Source organism: Podarcis vaucheri (genome assembly GCF_965113315.1).
Source record: "Podarcis vaucheri genome assembly, chromosome: 7".
Classification (NCBI taxonomy): Eukaryota; Metazoa; Chordata; class Lepidosauria; order Squamata; family Lacertidae; genus Podarcis; species Podarcis vaucheri.
The window spans coordinates 72,805,528-72,830,068 of NC_138765.1; the positions used below are offsets into that span (position 1 = coordinate 72,805,528).

General features: G+C 44.2%; 1 protein-coding gene, 1 long non-coding RNA gene and 1 pseudogene across 3 annotated transcripts in view; 1 reads left to right on the top strand and 2 right to left on the bottom strand.

The window, feature by feature from the left end:
- LOC309538266 (actin pseudogene) overlaps positions 1-580 on the bottom strand; it is a 6,055-nt pseudogene extending 5,475 nt beyond the window's left edge. The window contains exon 1 of the transcript in view: positions 8-580. The product of the transcript in view is annotated as an actin pseudogene (transcript). The remainder of the gene's footprint in view (positions 1-7) is intronic.
- Positions 581-3,530: 2,950 nt separating this feature from the next.
- On the bottom strand, positions 3,531-4,918 carry LOC309536288 (actin-1-like). The gene has a single exon (XM_082230375.1). The coding sequence runs from the start codon at positions 4,829-4,831 to the stop codon at positions 3,698-3,700; it is 1,134 nt and encodes a 377-aa protein (XP_082086501.1). The 5' UTR covers positions 4,832-4,918; the 3' UTR covers positions 3,531-3,697.
- Positions 4,919-5,636: 718 nt separating this feature from the next.
- On the top strand, positions 5,637-24,378 carry LOC309536565. The gene is made up of 2 exons (XR_014221626.1): positions 5,637-6,361; positions 24,123-24,378. It is a non-coding gene; the product is annotated as an uncharacterized lncRNA (long non-coding RNA).
- Positions 24,379-24,541: the final 163 nt, after the last annotated feature.

The window sequence follows — 24,541 nt, forward strand, 5'->3', positions numbered from 1 at the left end:
TTGAAGTGTTCAAACATCAGCTGAGTGAGTTTGGCTCGATCTTCCTTGGGATTTAGAGGCGATTCCGTCATTAGCAAAGGCCTCTCAAATGCTTTGATTCCCAACCCTTTGTCATAGATATGCTTCCAGATCTTCTCCATGTCATCCCATGAAGTAATGATGCCGCTCTCAATAGGATATCTCAACGACAACACTTCTCGCCTGTCTTGGGCCTCATCGCCTACATAGCATTCCTTTTGCCTGCCTTTGGAGAGCGATAATTTGCTTTTGGGGCACCCAAGGACAGAAGCGATGACATGTCGCGGGCCAACTTCTCCCGAGACCCCGGCCTTGCACAGTCCAGATCCATTGTCAATAATCACAGCTTGGCTGTTGAAGACTCGGGACTTACTTTTCTCATTCTCGTGGACCATTTCAAACTAGCTTCCGAGAAGATGGCACCACAAACACTTTATGGCGTTGAAGGTTCAACGGCACATGTTCTTGGCATCTCAAGAGGGAGAAACAAACTTCATTTTTGAAACAGTGCGTCAGCACTAAAAGGTGCAAAGCCCTCCACTAAGATCAGTGACAACTGGTTTACATAACAATGGGCAAGGCAGCTAGTGATTGTTTGCTCACTGTTATTGTCTGGTGGTCTCTAGGAAACCAGAAGATTGATAAAACTTCTATGTGTGCAGTTGCGTAATTGCTCTTATTAGTTTAGCTATCAATTTGATGACGATGCTTTTTTAAAAAAACTTTCTTTAATTTTCAGGCATGCAGTTAGATTGATTCATTTGGTGTTTAATCAGTCTCTTCATGAGTTTGAAAACATTTTTAATGCATATTACAATAACGAGGACTTTTTCCATGTGCGAGGAGGCACGTTTGGTCTCCTGAGTGCCTAGACTATAACCCAGGGAAGGGGAATGGCATCAAAAGAGCACTTTTACTTGTGTATAATTAAGATGCATCCACACCATACTGTGTCATGTCTGATGAAGCACAAATCCATCAGCCAGAAATCCAGCAGCTAGAAATGGAAGAAGCTGAAAGAGCACAAATCCCCCACTTTCCCCAAACAGATAAGGCTTTCTGTGTGCAGGTAGGAGGAAGATGTGCTGCAAGTTTCTTCTTGTTGTTTAGTCGTGTCTGACTCTTCATGACCCCATGGACCAGAGCATGCCAGGCACTCCTGTCTTCCACTGCCTCCTGCAGTTTGGTCAGACTCATGCTGGTAGCTTCGAGAGCAGTGTCCAACAATCTCATCCTCTGTGGTCCCCTTCTCCTTGTGCCCTCCATCTTTCCCAACATCAGGGTTTTTTCCAGGGAGTCTTCTCTTCTCATGAGGTGACCAAAGTATTGGAGCCTCAGCTTCAGGATCTGTCCTTCTAGTGAGCACTCAGGGCTGATTTCCTTAAGAATGGATAGGTTTGATCTTCTTGCAGTCCATGGGACTCTCAAGAGTCTCCTCCAACACCATAATTCAAAAACATAAATTCTTTGGTGATCTGCCTTCTTTATGGTCCAGCTCTCACTTCGCAAGTTTCTACGGAGTCCAAATAAATGTTTATCGGGAACTGCCTGACTCTCAGACTCATGAGGCCAGAGGTGAGAACTAGGAAAGGCAAGGAAGTGGGCAGTGCTGGAGCATCATGGGGCCCTGGATGAACTTCCATCCTCCAGCCCCAGCCCAGCCCAGCCCCAGGGCTTGCCATGGAAAAGAATGAAAGAGGAAGAGGGTTAGAACATCTGGTCCAGTCTTCCTCTGACACAGCACCTTCCAGATGTGTTGGACTACAATACCCATCCCTGCAGCAAGTATGGCCAATGGGCAGGATGGATGAGAGTTGCACAGGGGTGATGGGAGTTGTGGTCTAAAACATCTGATATATTGGGGAGCATTGCTCTTTCCCATGATTAAGTGGGAGGTTGAGGACAGGTAAAGAAGAAGAAATAATGTGCATCTTAAGAGTGGGTAATGGAGAACAAGGGAAATAGCAGAATTTCAGGAGATGCCAGCTGGAGTAAGAGAATATCAGGAGGGCAGGGATAAATCTTAAAGAGGACCCCCTCAATTGTTGTCCATGGATTACTGGAATTTGTACTTTTCATTATTGGTTTACCTCACCCATCTTCAAAGGGAGCTCAGAGCAGTGTGTGTGATGTCCTATTGATGTCATGTCTCTGTGGAAGTGTTGTAGGGTGGGTGGTTAGATCCAGATGAGGTGTGGGAGGCACATACAGAGTGCTGGAAGACCCAGGGGAAGGTCCCAGTGAGTTGAAGGTTGTCAAATTAGAGCCACAGGAGGTGCCTGATACCAAGGAGAAGGACCAAGAAGGTTAGGGAGTGGAGATCTGGACCCCAGCGAAGGCCAAAGTGGGATAACAGAGGAATGTCCCATTCCTTCCTTCCTGGTATACCTAGTCCATTGCCTCTTGCCCATGAGCCACCATCAGCATCCCCTCTTAGCATTCAGGAGATGGCTAGGAGAGATAGTTGAAAGTGAGTCTGATACTGAACTGTCTGCGGCTGCCTCCCTTGTCATGTACACATAGATGCCACCATGAGCAAAAGTCACCTATTCAAACACAAGGACTGCCTGTTTGCTTGCCCAGTCTGGGAACTCCAGTCAACTTGCCACACAAAGAGCTGTGCCCACTCTGTGCTTAAAAAAGAAGATGCAGTACGGTGGGTATTGCTTGTGGGATCAACATCTTAGCTTGCACTTAGTAATGGGTTTCACCTCTTATGAACCTGCTGATTCCTGTAACCTGCAACTAGCCTTATGTGCCAATCTGATTTACATGTTAAAGCCTTTGGCAGGTTGGGCTGGGAATGTTCCTCATCTACACCCTAGAAAGCCACTGCCAGGCTTTGTAGAAGATACTGAGCAAGATGCACCAATGGTCTGACTTGATATAAAGCAGATTCTTACAAATAGACCACAAACATTTATTTGAATTTGGTCCCCTTCCAGTGCCTGCCACCCTCCCTTATTTTCAGTCATATCTTAGCCATTACACCATAAGTAGCCAAACTAAGGGCCAAGGGGCAGATCAGGCCCAATTGCCTTCTGGATCCGGCCTGCGGACGGTCCAGGAATCACCGCATGAATCACCAGCACGTAATTTCTTTCCCTCTCCCTTACACGGCGCCGCCACCTCCTCCTTCCTCCCTCCTCCTGGCTTCTCCCTGCCCTGCCTAGAGGAGGAAGGGGGCTGGGCTTTGTTGGTGCCAGCAGCAGCAGCGCTTGAGTGGCTGCCATTTTAAGCAGCCCCTCTCCAGAGGCCTTTCACACACCACTCATCGTCCCTCTGCCACCACCACCACTGCTAGCCCCTGCCGCTTGCAAGACACAGGTAAGCAGCCACTGGAGCTCGTGGTGCTCTTGCATCACACCCCCCCCAAAACAAAATATAGTACAGTCCCCCACAAGATCTGAGGGACAGTGGACTGGCCCCCTGCTGAAAAAGTTTGCTGACCCTTGCATTAGACCACAGAAGACACAGAATGATAACTATGAAAAGCCACTATGATCCAAATGTGTGTTTCTCTTTTTATTTTCTTTTAAATTTTGGCCAGCCAATAAATCCAAAGAGACAACAGCTGAATCTCTTTCTAAAAAAAGAAAATATTTGGGAAGTGCACCTGTTTGTGGCCTTTCTTGAGCTCCCTTTGTTCTAGCAAGATCACAGGTGAAGGCCGTCAGTCTTAAAAACATTTCCGGTGAACGACGCCTGGGCCAAAGTCTTTGTAATCGTTGAGGGTGACCCACATTTGTCTGAAAGATGTCAAGCAAGTCAGGATGGAGGCCCCGATCCACACGCAGTACTTCCTCTCTGGCGGGGCAATGATTCTTACCGATATCCCGATCGGCACTTGAAGCTGCATTTCCTTCAGGATACGCTCATCCAAGCCATAAAACAAGGTGGATCCCCCCGAGAGGAGAATGTTCCCATATAGATCTCTGCGGACGTCAATGTCGCATTTCATAATGCTGTTGAAAGCCATTTTGTGGACTCCGGGAGCATCGACACCAATGTTAGCTGGCGCGAAAAGGGCTTCAGGGGCTCGGAAGAGTTGGCTTCCGATCCTGATGATATTGCCATCTGGTAGTTTATACTCTCTGAGAAGGTATTCTGGCTTGGCTTTCATTTCTTGGATGGGATCTAAAGCCACGTAGCAGAGCTTCTCCTTGATGTCTTTCACGATTTCCCTTTCTGCTGTGCTGACGAAGGAAAGCCCACTCTCCAGAAGGAGCCTCATGAAGTACTCAGTGATGTCCCGCCCAGCGACGTCCAACCTGGAGACAGCATGTGGCAAGCAGTAGCCTTCGTAGATGGGGACTGTGTGAGTGACACCATCCCCACTGTCTATGACTATCCCCGTGGTCCGTGCTGATGCATAGAGTGCCAAAGTAGCCTGGACAGCAACATACATAGCAGGCACCTTGAAATTTTCAAACATGATCTCAGTCATTCTCTCCCTGTTCTGGAGAGGATTCAGTGGGGCTTCAGTCAAGAGCACCGGTCTGTCGCTGGATTTGATCCTCAGTTCACACTCATAGACATGCCTCCATATCCTCTCCATGTCGTCCCAAGATGTCACGATGCCATGGTCAATCGGGTAATTCAGTGACAAGACGCCCCTTTTGCACTGAGCTTCTTCTCCAATGTAAAATTCCTTCTGGCCAGCGCCAAGCATTGTGGCTTTGGCTTTGGAGCGGCCAACAATTGCTGTGATGACCACCCTTGGGGCACTGTCCCCAGCAATGCCAGCCTTGCATAATCCAGACCCATTGTCAAAGATCACAGCTGGGATGTCTAGAAGCTTGGGATCAGACATTCTTTGGACGGTTCTCTATGCAGCTGGCCTGGAGAAGCTGGTCTGGTGAGGCAGGGTGGGATTGGAGGCCAAACAGAATGTTCAAGAATGGAGGTTCTAGAGTGGTGATGTCATATACAACCGCCACTCTGGTAGGCAAGGCTGTTGCTTTAGCCAAACTATACAAGGTGAAGCTGATCTAGCCATCCTGATGGATGTTTTCAGGTTACTAATTCCAACTCTTTTTTTTTTTTACCTGGAATACCTGCACAGTGGAAGGATTATTTGACAATAGATGATATCTCAATAAAGGCTGTTCCTAGTAAGGTAAAGGTAAAGGGACCCCTGACCATTAGGTCCAGTCGTGACCGACTCTGGGGTTGCGGTGCTCATCTCACTTTATTGGCTGAGGGAGCTGGCGTACAGCTTCCAGGTCATGTGGTCAGCATGACTAAGCCACTTCTGGCGAACCAGAGCAGCGCACGGAAACACCGTTTACCTTCCCACCAGAGCGGTACCTATTTATCTACTTGCACTTTGCCGTGCTTTTGAACTGCTAGGTTGGCAGGAGCAGGGACCGAGCAATGGGAGCTCACCCCGTCGCGGGGATTCGAACCGCTGACCTTCTGATTGGCAAGTCCTAGGCTCTGTGGTTTAGCCCACAGCGCCACCTGCGTCCCAGTAGGCTGCTTCTAATCATCTATAAAATCAGGACCATAGGTTAGTGGGTAGTGTGGTCCAAGATGAACAGAAAATATGGGGTTGGTGGGTGATTGGGATTGCTTTGTACCAAATCAGACAAGTTTGTCTACCAAGGTCACTGTTATCAACACTGACTTAGCAGAGTATTCAGAAAGGATTCTTTGCTAAGCCTACCTGGTGATGCCAGGGGATTGATGCCTGCATCAATGGAGCCTCTCCAGGTTTCGGTTTGGACGTACTTGTGATGCAAGTGACTGTCTCTGACTCTGAACCTCACACAGCACAGTCCTATGCAGTGCCACCAAGTTCAATGTTACAGGGAACAAAGGAGGACTTCCTTCTGAGTAAGCATCCATGGGATCTATCTGCCTGCCATTTGAGCTGCAGCGATTCTGGATAGTGTTGTTGTTTTGAGGTGGTGTTATGTTTTAAGACCCCTTGCCTTTTTTTTTTTTTTTTAAGAACAGTGGGGGAGAGGTTTCAGTAACAATAACAACATATATAATCTGAGTGCATTATAGAAAGCTATCGAGTTTGACTGAAATATACATCTCTCTCTCTCTCTCTCTCTCTCTCTCTCTCTCTGTGTGTGTGTGTGTGTAGTCACCTGTGTGTGCGGTTAATGGGTAGAGAGACCTGCAGCAGTTGCCTTTTAATTGCTTCTCCCGATAGCCTTAAGTTATGGCCAGCTTCAAAGCGAGGGTGGCTTCCATTAAATTTAATTACTCTCCCTTGCAGCCAGCATGGCAAAGGTGCCAGCACCTAATTAAAGGTGGTTATGAATCAGAAGCAGATCCGAGCTGAAAGATTCAAGATAAAGAGGCACTTCGAAACGTGAGCGGAGGACTTGTAGGTGCAAAGGGGGTTTTGTGTCACAGGGGGGGGGGGAAGAAAGAAAGAACCTTAGTATGGCAATAATGGGCACTGGAGCTCTTGTTGCCTCCAGGAATGTTATAGGTCCCCCCCCCTCAAGAAATGTTTATTAGCCTTACTGGGGGGTGAGGAATCTATTAGCTTTTCAGATGTTTCTCCTTAGGAAACCTCTCCACATTTGCTACAATATTTTGCTCTGAGCCAGGAATGGGGAACCTGTGGCCCTCCAGATGTTTTGGGACTCCAGCTCCCATCATTCCTGACTATTGGCCATGTTGTCTGCGGCTGATGGGAGTTGGAGTCTAGCAGCAGCTAGAGGGCGATGGGTTCTCCATCCCTGCTTCAGGCAGAACTAAACAGCAACTCTGTGCAATGGGTACACTTAGCCTGGATAGCTCAGTTGGTTAGAACATGTTGCTGATAATTCCAAGGTTGCAGGTTTGATTCCTGGACGGGACACCTGCATATTCCTGCATTGCAGTGGATTGGATTAGATGATCCGCAGGGCTCCTTCCAACTTGACAAAATACAATTCTGTGATTCAAGTTTTAGGATTGCATCCAAAGTTAGTCCTGCTCCCTAGTGGACCAACTGAACTTAAAGGATATGACTAATGTAGCTTTATTAATTTCAGTGGGTCTATTCAGGGTAGGATTTAGAACCCTTAAACCTTTTACTTTATAACATAGATTTATTAATTGAGATGCATTTTATAATATATGATCAAACTGCTAGGAATTGTGCCTTCTTTAACTCTTAGCCTCAATAAATCTTGTATACTTTATTTGCTATTTTTATACAACTTGGCTCCCAGTACGTTTCCGAGCACAATTCAAAGTGTTGGTGCTGACCTTTAAAGCCCTAAACGGCCTTGGTCCAGTATACCTGAAGGAGCGTCTCCACCCCCATCGTTCTACCCGGACACTGAGGTCCAGCACCGAGGGCCTTCTGGCGGTTCCCTCACTGCGAGAAGCCAAGTTACAGGGAACCAGGCAGAGGGCCTTCTCGGTAGTGGCGCCTTCCCTGTGGAACACCCTCCCACCAGATGTCAAAGAGAACAACAACTACCAGGCTTTTAGAAGACATCTGAAGGGGGACTTCCGGAGGCGGCGCGAAACAAGTAATGGCGGTCCTCTTCGCGCTGCGAAGAGGGGCTCCGCAGAAAAGGGTCGTTCGCTGCGGCAAAGCGACGACCCACTAAGAAAAACCACGAGCAGAGTGAGCTCGTGGCCGTGGGATCCGGCGGGCACCAAGAGCAACCCCCAAAACGAAGAAGGGACCCCGTAAGGGGCTCCGGAAGCGCGGAGGGGAAGCGGTGCTGTGGATTCATCGCTCTTTCTGCGGGAGTGAAGCCGCGCGGCTGTTACGGATGAGCGCCGACCTTTCTTCCTTCTACATTGGATTACAGACCAACTACTCGTGAGTAAGATCTACCTGAGATTGGATTACAAAATTTAAGAATTTGGCTGAAAGCGGGAGACGAGAAAAAGGAAGTCCGTCTCCCGATGGTGCTTAGTGATCAAAGGCAAAGGATTTGACAGGCTGGAAGCAGCACAGAAGGGCTTTAAACCAAGAGAAATCATACGCTTAGAGAAGCCAGAAACTGAAAGGCAAGTTACTTTTATTTCTTTGGGACTGATTCTATCTTTCTTTATGGGGACTTCCTCCTCTGCTAAACTTATTAAAAAATTCTAAAGACTTTAAAAACCCAAGCCCCGGACTTGCAGCGGGACAAAAGGCTGTTTTGCAGATACACTTACAAATCTGAAATGGTTATTTAGAGGCATCACTGTTGGATACAATTTAACAACTGTACTTTGCACCTTTTAAGAGACTTGTGGCAACATTGTGAGAGCTCTGCTTGAGGGAAAAGGTCTTCCCCAAAGACTATTGTTAATTTACTTAATTGCAGGAACTTTAATGGCGACTGAAACTTTGTTTCTTCCTTCCTGAACTGCAACAGTACTCCCTCTAGTGGAGTTTGGGATTTACAATTTCCTGGGAACCAACTTTGCTTTGTCTCTCTGTGGTTTGGTTGTTTACTCCAAGGCCTGCCTTTCCCAGGAAATTTTTGACAGCCTGACCTTGAATCCAAAGACAGGTGGGGAATGAGCGACAGAGTAAAAACAAGAGCTGCGTCGAAGGCAGGGAAAGGCAAACTGACACAAACAACCCTATTTTCTCAGGGACGTAGATCTTCAGTCCCTGCCGTCTTGCAGACTGCACCCTCGCCAACAACTCTAGCTGAAGAAGCTGAACAATTAACAGGTGAGGATATGGCATCTGGAGGGTCTAACACTTTGTTAGAGGAAATGCTACAACAATTTGCAATTTTGAACAAAAAAGTGGATGACCAAACTGCAAAAATTGATTTAGCCACATCCTCAATTACCAAACTTTCAGAACAGGTGGCTAAGCACTCACAAGACATTGGAAATCTAAATGACGCAACATCTGAAAATCGAAAACTGGCGGAGGCTGCGAACCAAAAAGCAGAGGCCGCAGCAAAAGGAGTGGAGGAACTGAAAGGAGAGGTAAGACCCCTCCACAAACATATTACAGACCAGCAGGCCTACCTGTCTTTGGTGGAACTGCGAAACAAGGAAAATAATCTGAGATTACGCTCTATCCCAGAGATTGAGAAAGAGGACTTGATAGGTTTTCTAACAGCAGAATTCTCTAAATTCTGGGGTATTAATGAAGACACAGACTTTAAAATAACAACGGCATTTAGATTGGGAAGAGTTGTTGGAAAGGACAGGCCTAGAGACTGTTTGATCATCTTAAGGACTAAACAGGAGAGAGACAAGCTACTTGACCTACATTTTAACAAAGCACTTGTGATACAGGACAGAAGAGCACAAATTTACAAGGACATCCCTAAGCAATTATTGGATCTCAGATCTAACTATACTGACCTAGCTGGACTTTTGAGAGGTAACGGAATACCATACAGGTGGGAGTTTCCACAAGGTCTTTCATTCAAATATAAAGGAAAGAAGATAAAAATCAAAACGAAAGAGGATAGCCAGAAGTTCCTACACGACAACGGAGAAGACTTGCAGAAAGGAGCAGCAGCTATTTGGCCACCACCTGAGTCTGGGAAAGAGCCACCACCTTCGGATCCGGACAAAAAAGAAGACACCCAATAAAGAGTAACAACAGATCGATACAGGATGTCCCTGCAGCTGTATAGTTGGAACATTAATGGCGCGAATTCCCCAGAAAAACGCAAAAGGATCTTCCATATTCTAAAGAAAGAAAATTTGGATATAATCTGTTTGCAAGAAACTCATGTGACCAGGTTACACAAGAAGGTGTTAATAAATAAAAGACTAGGCCAAGAATTTATTTCATCAGACAGAGTTAAAAAGAGAGGCGTGGTGATCTACGCCAAGGAGAACCTTTCACCAAAATTCTTGTTCAAAGATGAACAAGGAAGAATCCTGGCTATCGAAATATTGACCCAAGGAGAGAAAATATTGATATTAGGAATCTACGCACCAAATGAGGGGAAATCAGAATTTTACAAGAAGCTGCATGAGACATTACTGGACTATCTGGACTACTCTAACATCATTATGATGGGAGATATGAATGGGGTTGTCTCTACTTTTATGGATAAGTCACAGAACCAGAATTTGACCAAAGATGGAAGACTACCAAAAACCTTTTTCGAATTAACTGACAATATGGATTTAATTGATTTATGGAGGACGAGAAACCCCCTTGGTAAAGAAGGAACTTTCTTTTCTGAGGCCCATCTGTCATGGACAAGAATCGACCAAATTTGGACAACTAGAGGGCTGGCACCTAAGACTACAAAAATAGAAATCTGCCCAAAGACATGCTCCGACCATAACGCTTTGAAAATGGAAATGAGACTAACCACTGCCGACTCCTTCAGATGGAAAATGAATGACAATTTATTAAGAGATCAAGAGATTGTAAAGAAGGCCCAAAAAGCTTTAAAGGACTATTTTGAAATTAATTTGAATACCTCGGTGGAAAAAAGAATAATCTGGGACGCGAGTAAAGCTGTTATGAGAGGGTTTCTGATACAACAGAATGCGATCAAGAAAAAGTTCTGGAATGGTAAAAAGGATAAGATATTGGAGAAGATAAGGGATGGTGAGAAAAAATTAAGATTAAACCCAAAATCAAAGGAGACTTTAAGAGAAATTAAATTCCACCAGTCACAATATGCGAAACTGATCAATCAAGAAGTGGAATGGAAGATTAAACAAATGAAACAAAGATCCTTAGAGTCGGCGAATAAATGTGGGAAACTGCTAGCTTGGCAGTTGAAAAAGAGACAAAAATTAAATTACGTTACCAATCTAGAAGTTGAAGGAAAGAACATTCAGAAACCGGGAGAAATTAGAAAGTGTTTCCAGAAATATTTTAAAAAATTGTATACACAAGGATCCGAGGATGCGACTGAGATAGAACAATTTTTGAAAGAAAACGGCCTTCCAGAATTATCACAAGAAAAGAGATCAATCTTGAACTGTAAAATAACACAACAGGAAATTGAGGATGCCATTCAGAATATGCAGCTAGGCAAATCTCCAGGCCCTGATGGACTCACCTCCAAATATTATAAGACTTTAAAAGACTACTTGATACAACCATTAATGGAGGTTTGTAACCAGATTATGGGGGGAGGGAGGGCACCAGATACGTGGAAAGAAGCATTCATCACATTGATACCTAAAGTGGAAACTGAAAAGACTCAACTTAAGAACTACCGACCCATCTCACTCCTAAATGTGGATTATAAAATATTTGCGGACGTTTTAGCAAATAGATTTAAAAAAGTATTAAATGAAGTAATTCATAAGGACCAAGCAGGCTTTCTCCCAGGTAGACATTTGTTTGACAACACTAGGAACATTATCGATATTTTGGAACTTTTACAAACAAATATTAATACCAAAGCAGTGTTAATTTTTATTGATGCGGAGAAGGCCTTTGACAACATTTCTTGGAAATTTATGAAGAAAAACTTGGAAGGGATGGGAGTGGGAAGGGGGTTTGAGAATGGAATAGAGGCAATCTATTCAGAACAAAAAGCTAAGTTGATAGTGAACAATGTGGTGACAGAAGAACTTCATATTGAAAAAGGAACACGCCAGGGGTGCCCCCTATCCCCTCTGTTGTTTATTTCGGTTCTGGAGGTTTTGCTGAATATGATAAGGGAGGATCGGCAGGTACAAGGAATACGGGTCGGAACGAAACAATATAAACTGAAAGCATTTGCAGATGACTTGGTTTTAACATTACAGGAGCCAGAACCTAGTACAAAAAGAGTTTTGGAATTGATTCAGAAATTTGGTCGGGTGGCGGGTTTTAAGTTGAACAAACAAAAAACCAAAGTGTTAGGGAAAAATTTGACGGCTATTGAAACAGAGGGGTTCCAGAGGGAAACGGAACTAAACATTGTTAAAAAAGTGAAATACCTGGGGGTCAATCTGTCTTCTAAGAATTTGAATCTATTCAAAGATAATTATGAAAAATGTTGGTCAGAGGTTAAAAAAGACTTTGAAATTTGGTCAAGACTGAAATTATCCCTGTTAGGCCGAATTGCAGTTATAAAAATGAACGTTTTGCCAAAAATGTTGTTTCTGTTTCAAGCCTTGCAGGTCGTGGACAGAGTGGAATGTTTTGGAAAGTGGCAGAGGGATATCTCTAGGTTCGTCTGGCAGGGCAAAAAGCCCCGAATAAAGTTTAAAATATTAACTGATGCAAAGGAGAGAGGGGGGTTTGCCCTGCCGGACTTAAGGTTATATTATGAAGCTGCGGCCTTCTGCTGGATGAAGGATTGGATCTTATTGGAAAACACTGATGTCCTAGATCTGGAAGGCTTTAACAATTCGTTAGGTTGGCATGCGTATTTGTGGTATGACAAGGGGAAAACATATGGAATGTTCAAAAACCATATTGTCAGGAAAGCAATATATATGGTCTGGAAAAAATACAAAGACTTATTGGAAAGTAAAACTCCGAGGTGGATTTCACCAATAGAGGCCAAAGCTCGGAAAACAGCCAATATGGAGGCACACTGGCCAAAATATTGGGAAATAATAGAAAACATTGGAGGTAATTGGAAGTTGCAGAGCTTTGAAAAACTAAAGGATAAGGTGCAAAATTGGCTACACTATGCCCAAATTAATGAGGTTTTTAAGCTAGATAAAAAGGTAGGATTCCAGGTGGAAAAATCGAAACTTGAGACAGAGTTGTTAGAACCAAAGACCAAGGTATTATCGAGAATGTACAACTTGCTGCTTAAATGGAACACTCAGGATGAGACAGTTAAGTCAGCCATGATAAAATGGGCTCAAGACATTGGTTACAATATTATGTCCGAAGACTGGGAAAGGTTATGGACCACCGGTATGAAATTTACGGCATGTAGTGCCTTGAAAGAAAACATTATGAAAATGGTATACCGGTGGTACATGACCCCAGTCAAACTTGCTAAGATATACCATTTGTCTGACAATAAATGTTGGAAATGTAAGGAGGCTGAAGGGACATTCTTTCACCTCTGGTGGACTTGTCCAAGATTGAAGGCCTTTTGGGAAATGATTTATAACGAGTTAAAAAAGGTGTTTAAGTACACCTTCCCCAAGAAACCAGAGGCCTTCCTTCTGGGCATTGTCGGCCAGAAGGTGTTAAAAAAGGATAGAACTTTTTTTATGTATGCTACAACAGCAGCAAGAATCCTTATTGCTAAGCACTGGAAGACCCAAGATTTGCCCACACTGGAGGACTGGCAGACGCAATTGATGAACTACATGGAACTGGCCGAGATGACTGCAAGGATCCGAGACATGGGAGAAGAGGCAATGGAGGAGGACTGGAAAAAATTTAAAGACTATTTGCAGAAGTATTATAAGTTGTATGAAACATAAGACGTCGTATGATTGGGAACGTTAGCCCCAGCAATGAAATTTTATTATCTATGAAACTGACAATATTCATGAAAGAATCAAAGTTTAAACGGGTAAAAAGGATATTATGTTATATTTTTAGAGTAATTGGAGAATAAGAGATTTAAACTTAAATTGCAACTGAAAATGTAAAGAAACACATGAAATAAGGGTATAATTTGCTGGCAAATTTTATTATCAAGAATGCACTCATGTGGGAGATGTGGGGAAGTCCAAAGGAAATTTGAAATAAGTTGTCGAAATGGTTGAGATTTTCTGTTTTTTCTTCCTTTTTGTCTTTAGCTCTGTCTTTTTTTTTGTTTTCTATGTAATTTGGAAAAAATGTAATAAAAAATTATTATAAAAAAAAAATAGAAGACATCTGAAGGCAGCCCTGTTTCGGGAAGCTTTTAATGTTTGATGTATTATAGTATTTTAATATTCTTTTGGAAGCCGCCCAGAGTGGCTGGGGAAGCCCAGCCAGATGGGCGGGGTTTAAATAATAAATTATTATTATTATTATTATTATTAACTTTGCATGGTGCCGTTGTGCAGTGGCTGCTGGTTTTATTAATGTTAATATGTGATTGTATTGGAAATGCTTGCTATGGTTGATGGAAATGCTTTTAATGATTTGCAGTTTATTTTACAATGATTTAAAATGTGATGTTTATATTATCAAAAACGATTTATTTGTCGTACTGGGTTATAACTTTTATTCTGAGTAGGCCCATTGAAACGAACAGATAAAAGTTAGCCAGTTCCATTAACTTCAGTGGGTCTACTCTGAGTAAGCTTAACCTTGGAGACCACTTATGTTTTGAAATGATCTGATATTGAGGTGTTATTGTATTGATGTAATGATTGGCTTTTTTGTGTTGTGAATTATATGGGTGTAGTTGGAGATGGAAGTGTGGAGCTCTTAAGGCCAAGATGAATAATATATCCATAAGGGTTTTTTGTCCTCAGAGAAGTATTTTACATGAACCAGAATAGTCACATGACAGCACATTGGGCAATGTGCAAAGCAGGGAGAACAAAGGAGGAGAAAAATCCCAGGTGCCAATATTCCAAGGCAGCAGAAAATACTTTTTATGCATGCGACGACAGCCACACGGATGCTGTTAGCCCAGAGATGGAAAGAAAATAAAGTCCCTACCAGAGAAGAATGGCAAATTAAACTGATGGACTATGCTGAAATGGCAAAATTGACCGGACCGGAAAGTTCAGAAACCAAGAAGACCAAAACTTCAACAAAGAATGGGAAAATATTATATCTTGGAGACCACTGTAAGCAGATGAAAACACTAGCAGGATTGCAATAACACTTGTAAAGTAGCAAGCACTATGGAGATATTGGGATTACCATACTTTTCCATGTATAAGACTAGGTTTTTTAAAACTAAAAAATAATGTTAAAAAGGAGGGTAGTCTTATACATCGTGGCACTCTCCCCCATTTTCTTAATTTTGAGTCCTCGAATATAGGGGGCTCCTTATACATGGGGGCGTGTGTTATACACAGAAAAATACAGTATATAAAATGTGGATTATTGCAGTAGAAAAGATTTAACAAAAAGACCCATGGAGGGGATGGTGGTAATTCCAGAGATTTGAGGGAATCTTTTAACTGTTGGTGTGTGTGATTGTATTGTTATAACTTTATATTTGTAAAATCAAATAAACATGATTTCAAGAAAAAGAAAAAGAGAACTCCCAGCAGCTACTCTCCATAATGACTATTTTCTACTGCCGCTCTCTTAGGCAGGATGTCTCTGAATGCCAGTTTTGGGAAACTACAGAAGGGGAGAGTGCTCTTATGCCTAAGCCCTGCTTGCAGATTTCCCAGAGGCATCTGATTGGACCCTGTGATAACAGGCTGCTGGACTAGGTGGGTCACTGGCCTGATCCAGGGGAGCCATTCTTACATCTTTTAGGATGTCCACCTACTCCAAAAATACAGAAAACCTTCCTGCTCATTCTCACAGACCAAATCTCAGCCAAACAACCTCTCTAGAGGGCTTCAGCCTTCCCACGACAGATGGTGACAAAGAACCTGGCTCAAGAAGCAGGATTCTGGAAAACTGTGAAGAACGGGGTAGAGTTTTTATTTTATAGCGAGGGCAAGATTGCTGGAATTTCAGCCCAAACACCTGTGAATGGCTTCCCACAGATGCTGATCTCCCCCCCCCCCCGTGAGGAGGCACAAATCATAAATAGTTTAATAAGCTATTTATAGGGCATTCTTTGCCTGCTTTATTTGAAAATGGCTGAACACACAGTTTCCACTTCAGGTACTCTACATAGCTTTCTGTGTTTATTGACCTCTCTCTTTCTTTCAACACACACAAACCACTTTCTCCTCCATTTGATTCCACTGCTGAACAAGACCCATTAGGCTTCCCCGGCACCAAACTCCAGTGAGTTTTCAAGTTAAAAAAACCAGGACATTTTAAAAGCCACGTAGAAGGGGAAAAGAAAAGGTGGATTTTTCAAGAACTGGAATGAGATTGGTTCTCCTGTGGAACTGGCTTTCAGGAAGGATAATGGTTGATTTATTCATTTTAATTTAATTGGGTTATTTCTATGTTGCCGTTGGCATAAGCCACAGGGCAGTGTTCAGCAGAAGCCAAATAATTTATTTATTTCATTTATTATATTTGTGTCCTACCTATACCCCAAGGAGCTCAAGGTGGCATGCATGGATTTTCCTCTCCCCACTTTATCCTCACAACAGCCCTGTGCGGTAGGTTGGGTGAAGAAACAGTGACTGGCTAAAATTCACCCAGTTGGCTGAGTGGGGATTTGAACCTAGACTGAAACTCTAGCCATGATACAACACACCAGCTCTCTGATAAAAAGAACCCATGAAATAGCACTGTTCTAAAAAGCAGCAATTCACAGCAATTCATAAAAATGGTGATGGGGAGTCTATAGCCCTCCAGTTGCTGGTGGCGCTGTGGTCTAAACCACTGTGCCTCTTGGGCTTGCCGATCGGAAAGTTGGCGGTTCGAATCCCCGTGACGGGGTGAGCTCCCATTGCCCTGTCCCAGTAGCCAAGCTGCATGCTCCAGCATTGGGGGCGGAGATCAGGTGGGGGCAGAGCTGGCACGAGTCCCAGGGGCATGGCATGCCACCTGTGGGCACGTGGCATACGTCCCAGGGGCATGGTGCACCGCCCGTGGGGACGTGGTGCCCAGCATGGTGGGGTGTGTGCGGCATGTGTCTGGTGGGGGACCAGCCATGATGGTACCCCCTTCCCGATGGTTTCGGGGGTGGTGCGCTCCCCTGCCCCCCTTCCTCCTCCAGTGCTCTGTCCTAGCTCCTGCCAACCTAGCAGTTCGTAAGCATGCCAATGCAAGTTGATAAATAGGTACCACTGTGGCAGGAAGGTAAACAGCGTTTCTGTGCGCTCTGGTTTCCATCATGGTGTTCCGTTGCACCAGTAGCACTTTAGTCATGCTGGCCACATGACCCAGAAAGCTGTCTGTGGACAAACGCCAGCTCCCTTGGCCTGAAAGCGAGTTGAGCGCCACAACCCCATAGTCGCCTTTGACTGGACTTAACTGTCCAGAGGTCCTTTACCTTTTACCTTTTACCAGTTGCTGAATGCTAATTCCCATCAGCCCCAGACAACATAAGCAATGCTGAGGGATCATGGGAGTTGTAGTCAAGCAGCATTTGGCGGGCGATAGGTTCCATAACAATAATTTGAGACGTTCAAAAAGTAAAAAATCATAATAGTCTAAAAACAGATTAAAACTTGCATCCTCTTTCTCAGCATCTGGGTAGGCTTGTCTAAACAAAAATGCTTTTTAGCAGCCGCAGAAAAATGTGCACTGGAGGCTCAGCCCCTCCAAGTGTCCCTATTTTCCAGGGACAATCCTGGATTTACAGAAGCCATCCTGGTTTCTGATTTGATCCTGGAATGTCCTGCTTTTCCTTAGGATGTCCCTATTTTCACTGGATAAATGCTGGAGGGTATGGAGTTATGCGAACCTCCCTGCCCCCCCCCCAGCCAAGGAGAAAAGTAGCTGTACAGCATTTAGAAGACATCTGAAGGCAGCCCTGTATAGAGAAGTTTTTTTAATGTTTAATTATGTTTTTATAAATGTTGGAAGCTGCCCAGAGTGGTTGGGGCAACCCAGTCAGATGGGTGGGGTATAATAATAATAATAATAATAATAATAATAATAGTAATAATAATAATACAGTAAAACCTCGGTTGTCAAATGTAATCCGTTCCAGAAGACCATTCGATTTCTGAAACGTTCAACAACCGAGGCACGGCTTCTGATTGGTTGTAGGAGCTTCCTGCACTCAAGTGGAAGCCATGTCAGATGCTAGGTTTCTGAAAAATGTTAGAAAACTGGAGCATTTACTTCTGGGTTTTTGGTGTTCGGGAGCCGAAACATATGATAACAGAGGTGTTCGGAAACAGAGGTTTGACTGTACTAGAATAATAGGACTCTCTTGGGGGTCTCAAATTTAAAGGGGGGAAAAACTGGATGTACATTTCCATAATATAGGATTAAAAACAAATAAAATAAAGTCTACATACAGCAACAGTGTTTTGTGTTGTGTAGGCTCCTATGATGTAAGTAATGGGCCCCACCTGCTGGCCTGCTCCCTAAAATATCACTGGTTTGCTCATTTCTACTACATTCTGCATGGACTGGTTGCATGACAACATGTAAGGTAAAGGGTAAAGGGACCCCTGACCTTTAGGTCCAGTTGTGACCGACTCTGGGGTTGTGGTGCTCATCTTGCTTTATTGGCCAAGGGAGCCAGCGTACAGCTTCCGGGTCATATGGCCAGCATGACTAAGCCGCTTCTGGCGAACCAGAGCAGCGCACGGAAACGTTGTTTACCTTTCTGGTGCAAATGGCTTTAGATAGCTGTTAGGTCCATAAATTACCACATAGCATATATTCAGCACAAAGAACAGTGACAATTTGTTGTTGACAAAGGACAGCTGTACATATAAAGGGCCCCATTACCTTCAGTAGCTTAGGGCCTCATCAAACCTAAATCCAACATTGGGCAACACAATGGCAAAACAATTTTGTGGGTGTCAGGGAATTTTACTTTCGAAATATGGCAACCCTACTGTTGCGTGTTTCTGGGAATCATAAGCAGGGAGAATTTGTGTTTCACTCAGGTCGTGCTTAAGAGTTTCCCATGGGGGCACCTGGCTGGTCACTGTGAGAAAAGGACGCTGGACTTCTTGTTGTTTAGTTGTTTAGTCATGTCTGACTCTTCGTGACCCCCTGGACCAGAGCACACCAGGCACTCCTGTCTTCCACTGCCTCCCGCAGTTTGGTCAAACTCATGCTGGTAGCTTTGAGAACACTGTCCAACCATCTTGTCCTCTGTTGTCCCCTTCTCCTTGGGCCCTCAGTCTTTCCCAACATCAGGGTCTTTGATGCTGGACTAATGGGCCTTAGTAGTTCCACCCCCCTCAGATGTTTGGTCATGGCCCAGGAAAGGGTATTCTCTGTGACAGCCCTTAAATTATAGCATTTCCTCCCTGCAAAGGTGCATCGTTACCTTTGACACCTGAGATATGTGTTCTCGGGACCCACATCATTATTATGATGGCGGATTCTTTTAGACTGTTTCAATACTGTAATGTATTTTAAATTCTTCTAACCTGTCTCGGTACCTTGTGGCGAAGGGTGGGCAATAAATTGCAATCATGTATATACGGATAGATTGCTGTTGATCATTTTGCTTATCATTTTATTGTTAAATCTTTTGGTAAGCCACATTCAGGTTGTTGTTGGGTTTTTTTAATTAAAAAAAACCAAGTGCTATACAGTATAACTCTTATGGAATAAATAAATGATATCAAATCAAATGGAGTGCTCTCAAGGAGGCCCTGGCTGGATGACTGGCCAGAACCCTGAGCGAGAGTGCCATTGCTAGAAAGGGAGGATTGACTGCAACATTTTGTTGCACACACCACTTGTCAACTACTCCAAGAAAAGGGATGTTGTTTCTCTCTTTGTTTCTGTTGGAACATCATAAAACACCACAGGTAAGATCTATGCTCCAAGCACCTTACAATCATAGCAGCAGATACAGCCGAGCAGGGAGAGGCGGCTGAGCCGCAGATTCTCTAAATAGCTCAGTGTTTGCATCCAGCATGTTAAATATGTGGATTTTCCTTTCCCAGCCAGGCGTGTATGTATATACATTAGGTATTCAGTTTCCAAGACATATGCCTCTTTAAAAAAAAGAGAAAAGCCCCAACTATTTTCCCAGAGTAGGAAATAATATATGCGGCTGTAAGTGCCTCTTTTCAGATTGTTTGGAATTAAATCTGAACTCCTTGGGGGCCTGTACCTTCCTGGTTGTTCATCATGACCAAAGGGTTCATTACATTTCAGATGATACTATTAAAACTGGGCTCCCTCCAGAGATACCAGATAGATGTAATGGGTTTAAAAAGTAGAAGGCCATGTCTTAACATCCCCAAGGGATTTCCAAGTTACCAAATTCAGTAATTTAAGTTTCCCTTAAAAGGACAATGCCGGAGATTTCGCTCGCCCTGCCCCCCCCCCCGTCATCCTGTTTGTACAGTTTATAATTTGCTTTCTATATTCTCTGTCTCTCTCTCTTATTCCCCTCCATCTTTTTTTTCCTTTTGGGGAGTTAGAAATGAAAAAGAAAAGAGCTTTCCTTATTCACCCCCTTTTATATTCCATTAAGATATATTGATGTTTATAGCTTCTTTGGAGGGTCTGTGTGTTTCCCCTCCCACTGCAGATGCGGCAAGCAAAACCTTCCTCCTCCGTACTCCCCCAATTTTTTTTTCCTAACCAAGAAAAAGAAGGAAGGAAAGAGACAATGGCAGAGAAGAAAGAGGGTAAGGAAAGTGAGAAAGACTGGAGGTGCCTTGTTAAAAAGAATGAGGGGCAGATGGGCCGTACTATTCCAACAAGGCTCGTTTCTCCAAAAAGCTCAAGGTGGCATATATGGTTCTGCTGCTCCTTCATTCTCACAACAACCCTGTGTGGTAATAATAATAATAATAATAATAATAATAATAATAATAATTTATTTATACCCCGCCCATCTGGCTGGGTTTCCCCAGCCACTCTGAGCAGCTTCCAAAAGAATATTAAAATACTATGATACATCAAACATTAAAAGCTTCCCTAAACAGGGCTGCCTTCAGATGTCTTCTAAAAGTCTGGTAGTTGTTGTTCTCTTTGACATCTGGTGGGAGGGCGTTCCACAGGGAGGGCGCCACTACCGAGAAGGCCCTCTGCCTGGTTCCCTGTAACTTGGCTTCTCGCAGTGAGGGAACCGCCAGAAGGCCCTCGGTGCTGGACCTCAGTGTCCGGGTAGAACGATGGAGGTGGAGACACTCCTTCAGGTAGGCTAGTCTGAGAGGCAGTGGCTGGCCCAAGGTCACAGGGCAAGTTCCATGAGTAAGTGGTGATTTGAACCCTGGTCTCCCAGGTGCTAGTTGGACACACTAACCCAGGCTTCCTCAACCTCAGCCCTCCAGATGTTTTGAGACTACAATTCCCATCATCCCTCACCACTGGACCTGCTAGCTAGGGGTCATGGGAGTTGCAGGCCAAAAACATCTGGAGGGCCAAGGTTGAGGGAGCCTGCTCTAACCACTACACCATGCTTGTTCCGAAGGTTTAAAGAAAGGCTATGAAGGTTTAGAGTAGGAGTGGTGAAACTATGGTCCTGCATATAACATTGGCTATATCCCTCAGGTGACGAAGAAGACCTCAGCCTGAGACCACGGAGAGTTGCTGCCAGTCTGAGTAGGCAATACAGTGGTACCTCGGGTTACATACGCTTCAGGTTACAGACTCCGCGAACCCAGAAATATTACCTCGGGTTAAGAACTTTGCTTCAGGATGAGAACAGAAATTGTGCAGCGGCGGCGCAGTGGCAGCGGGAGGCCCCATTAGCTAAAGTGGTGCTTCAGATTAAGAACAGTTTCAGGTTAAGAACAGACCTCCAGAACGAATTAAGTTCTTAACCAGAGGTACCACTGTACTGAGTGAGATGAATGAACATTCTGATGAGCCACAAGAGGGCTTCCTCATGAATCATAGAATGGGGGGCAGGAGTAGGACTCTGATGAACGACCCAATAAGAAAATCCAGCACCACTAAAATATATATTCACTCCCCAAACAATCTACAGAAGCCTCTCCAAGTTGACATCAATATTTTTGATGGGTGGGTTCCTAGGGATATGCAGAAGACATGGAGACCTTTTGCTTCCCTCAAAACCCCAACGTAGTTTTACATCTCCAGAAAGCTCAAAATATAGCTTAACAAGAAACATGGTGGAAGGGCTGTTATTGGGAGCCTTCTGCAGCCTACTTCGCCTCACGATTAATCTGGCCACCTTGTCTTGGATGACTTACATGCAGTGGCTGGGTTACTGCCAGTGAACAGGTCAAAAGTCTGCCCTAGGCAAGGCTTCTTGGTCCTCCTAAGCCATCCTAAGCAAACATTGCTGCACAGTCTCTGCCAAGCTGGCACCCTCCACTTATTTTGCAAGGCAGCTCATTAACAGCTGGAGAGGTTAAGAAAAGTTTACTAATGAAAGAAAAACCACTCCAGGGAGCTTCACCAGCAAAGCCAGGCAAGAGGAGGATCCACAGACACATATTCTTGGGTGGAAATTCTGCCATATCAGCCCAACGTCCTCAAGAAAGTGGGACCTTTCCCACCCCACCGCCGCCGAGTTTATAAATCTCAACCGTTTTGAACATCAAGAGCGAGTGCATGGAGCCTTTTGAAGATGTTTACTTTCGCTTTTCTAAATATTTAAAGCCCATCAGCCAAATGAAAGACAAAACCGTCAGGATTCTTCCCTGCTCAGATTTTTGGCTCGCCTGGAGCATACAGGATAACGCTGTGTTATATAAACAGGAACTTGATATCTCTAAGCAGCATCCAAGGAGCCTGGATATGTGAAGCATGAATTAGGGAAGTGTTAATCAAGACAATAGCCTAGAACTCTTGGATCTGGAAGCACGACTTGAAAGCCACCGACAGTCTCCTTGGCCTATTCCCCTTTCTGAGATACCAGGCACTCCCAAAGAGCAAAGGGGAACTGAGCAGGGAGATTGAAGAGGAAGCAGGCAACAAGCAAAAGGAAATACAGAAAATGTCTGGGACTAAAGCGTGGTAGAAGAAATCAAGGGAAAGAAGAGAGAGAGAACTTCTTCCTTGAAGGCACAAGGGCAGCAGGTGGCACCCAAAACCCAAAATTAGAAGGAGGGAAATGGGAGATGGGGTGAACTAGGGTCCCCACTTTATTTATTTAATAAACAGAGATCTGCAGCCAAACCTGAACAATTGGGTGGGGATCAGCTGGGGCCAGCGTACACTCACTACTGGGGTGTGCCATGGGTTCAGATGCACCCCAAATCTCAAGATGAAGCCAGGTGCTTTGAAGGGATGGTGGACCCATCTTAGAAGAGGTGAGATCCCTACAAGGTGCCCTGGATTGAAGCGGGACTACCCAAAGTGCTTTGTGAGCTATCTCTGGGTATAGGGCGGTGTATAAATTGAAATTAATTATTATTATTATTATTATTATTATTATTATTATTATTATTATTATTACTATTATTATTATTTGTAGCCCCTTGGCAATTCAAAGGCTGAAAAGTAAATGCCTGTCAGGGTGGGGTAATTGGGAAAGCAAACACTGGTGATTGGGATGGGGGAGAGAGCAGGGATGGGTAGAGCTCCATTGTAATTGGTAAGTCCAATTTGTAATCCATGTGACTGGTTTTACCAGGGATCTCTAATATCAGTGCTTTGGTGTGGTGTGTGTGTGTGTGAGAGAGAGAGAGCTGTTGCTGCTGCAGTGAATAAATAGCCTTGATTTCATGTGCTCTTTCGCAAGTTCTCCGAGAAGCAATAATGTCATTTTAAAAGTTCTGGTGAAACAGTAGGAGCCATTTCTGTGGCTTACTTTCCAAGTCCCATCCAGTCACTTTACTCCCCTTTTCCTTCCAAATCCACACAGTTCTTTGTCATTCATCCCCTTAAAAATAATAATAAATCAATCTTGCTGTTTCGTTCTTGAGTCAGCGTACCATTCCATTCCGTTCCCTACTCTGTCTTCCCAATTACTATCTTTTGATTTAATATTGCTGTTTGAATTTTTGAACCTGGGTATCGAAGTGTTGCTCAGTTACTCCTTCTTAGAGTCAGTAAATCCCCCCTTAGCAATAGCTCTGGTCTGAAGCGCTTGCTTTTCGTTTAGTGAAGTCTGTTTTATTTAGACTGTCTCAAGTAATTTTATTCAGCCGTAGTCTGCTTTATATTATTAAATTCATAGTGTCCCTCTGTGTGGCTCTCTCTCTCTCTCTCTCTCTCTCTCTCTCTCTCTCTCACACACACACACACACACACACACACACCCTGGGTCTGTTCCAAATGATTTTTATTTAGTATTTTCTAGTGGGGAGTGCCTGGGAATTTGTAGACACAAAAAAGTGTCTTTTTTTAAAAAAATGGATAGTGTAATTTCTGTGTTTTGGACCCATCACACCAACACTGACGTAGACTCCCTCACTGGAACATTTGTGCTAAGTTTGGTGACACTTTCTTGAGAGGCAGCCAAACCTGTGCCAAAAAATGGGCAAAGTCATGCCAAAGTGGTTTTTCAGCCTGCCATCTTGATTCAAAATGGCGGCCACAGGCCCAACATCAATGAAACCAGCCGCCACTGCAATGGAAACCCTTGTGCTGAGTCAATGATATTTCGAGAGGCATTCCCTGCCCCCTTTTATTGTTTTTAAAGGAGGCAAGTATCCAGATCTTTGACGCAGCTACAGATTCTGAAGTCATCCTTAGGCCAAGTGAGGTGACTGTTCCGGGCAGAGCACTGAAACACCAGAAGGGATTGGCTGTTCTCAGCGGATCATCTGACGACAGTCGTCTCTCAGTAGGGCGAACCACTCAAGCTTTTTCAGTTGCAACGATCCCTGCTGCTCCAAGCGCCAACAGAGGTGGAATTGCTGGCCAAGAAATGTTAGTAATTAAAGCTGTCATTGTGATTCCAGAGTAAGGGCTGAAACACCTGCCGGGAAAGGGTGGGGAGGAGATTGAGCAAACAAAGCAAATAGATGGTGCCCCCATTGCACAATGCTACAGAGCGGCCATTAAGGCTGGCAACATCACCCACCAAGCTCTGGGGCAGCACAAAGAGTATACCAGGCG

What these genes read in the sequence shown, in the direction of transcription:
- LOC309536288 (XM_082230375.1), bottom strand. Translation starts at nt 4,831, where the DNA reads ATGTCTGATCCCAAGCTTCTAGACATCCCAGCTGTGATCTTTGACAAT.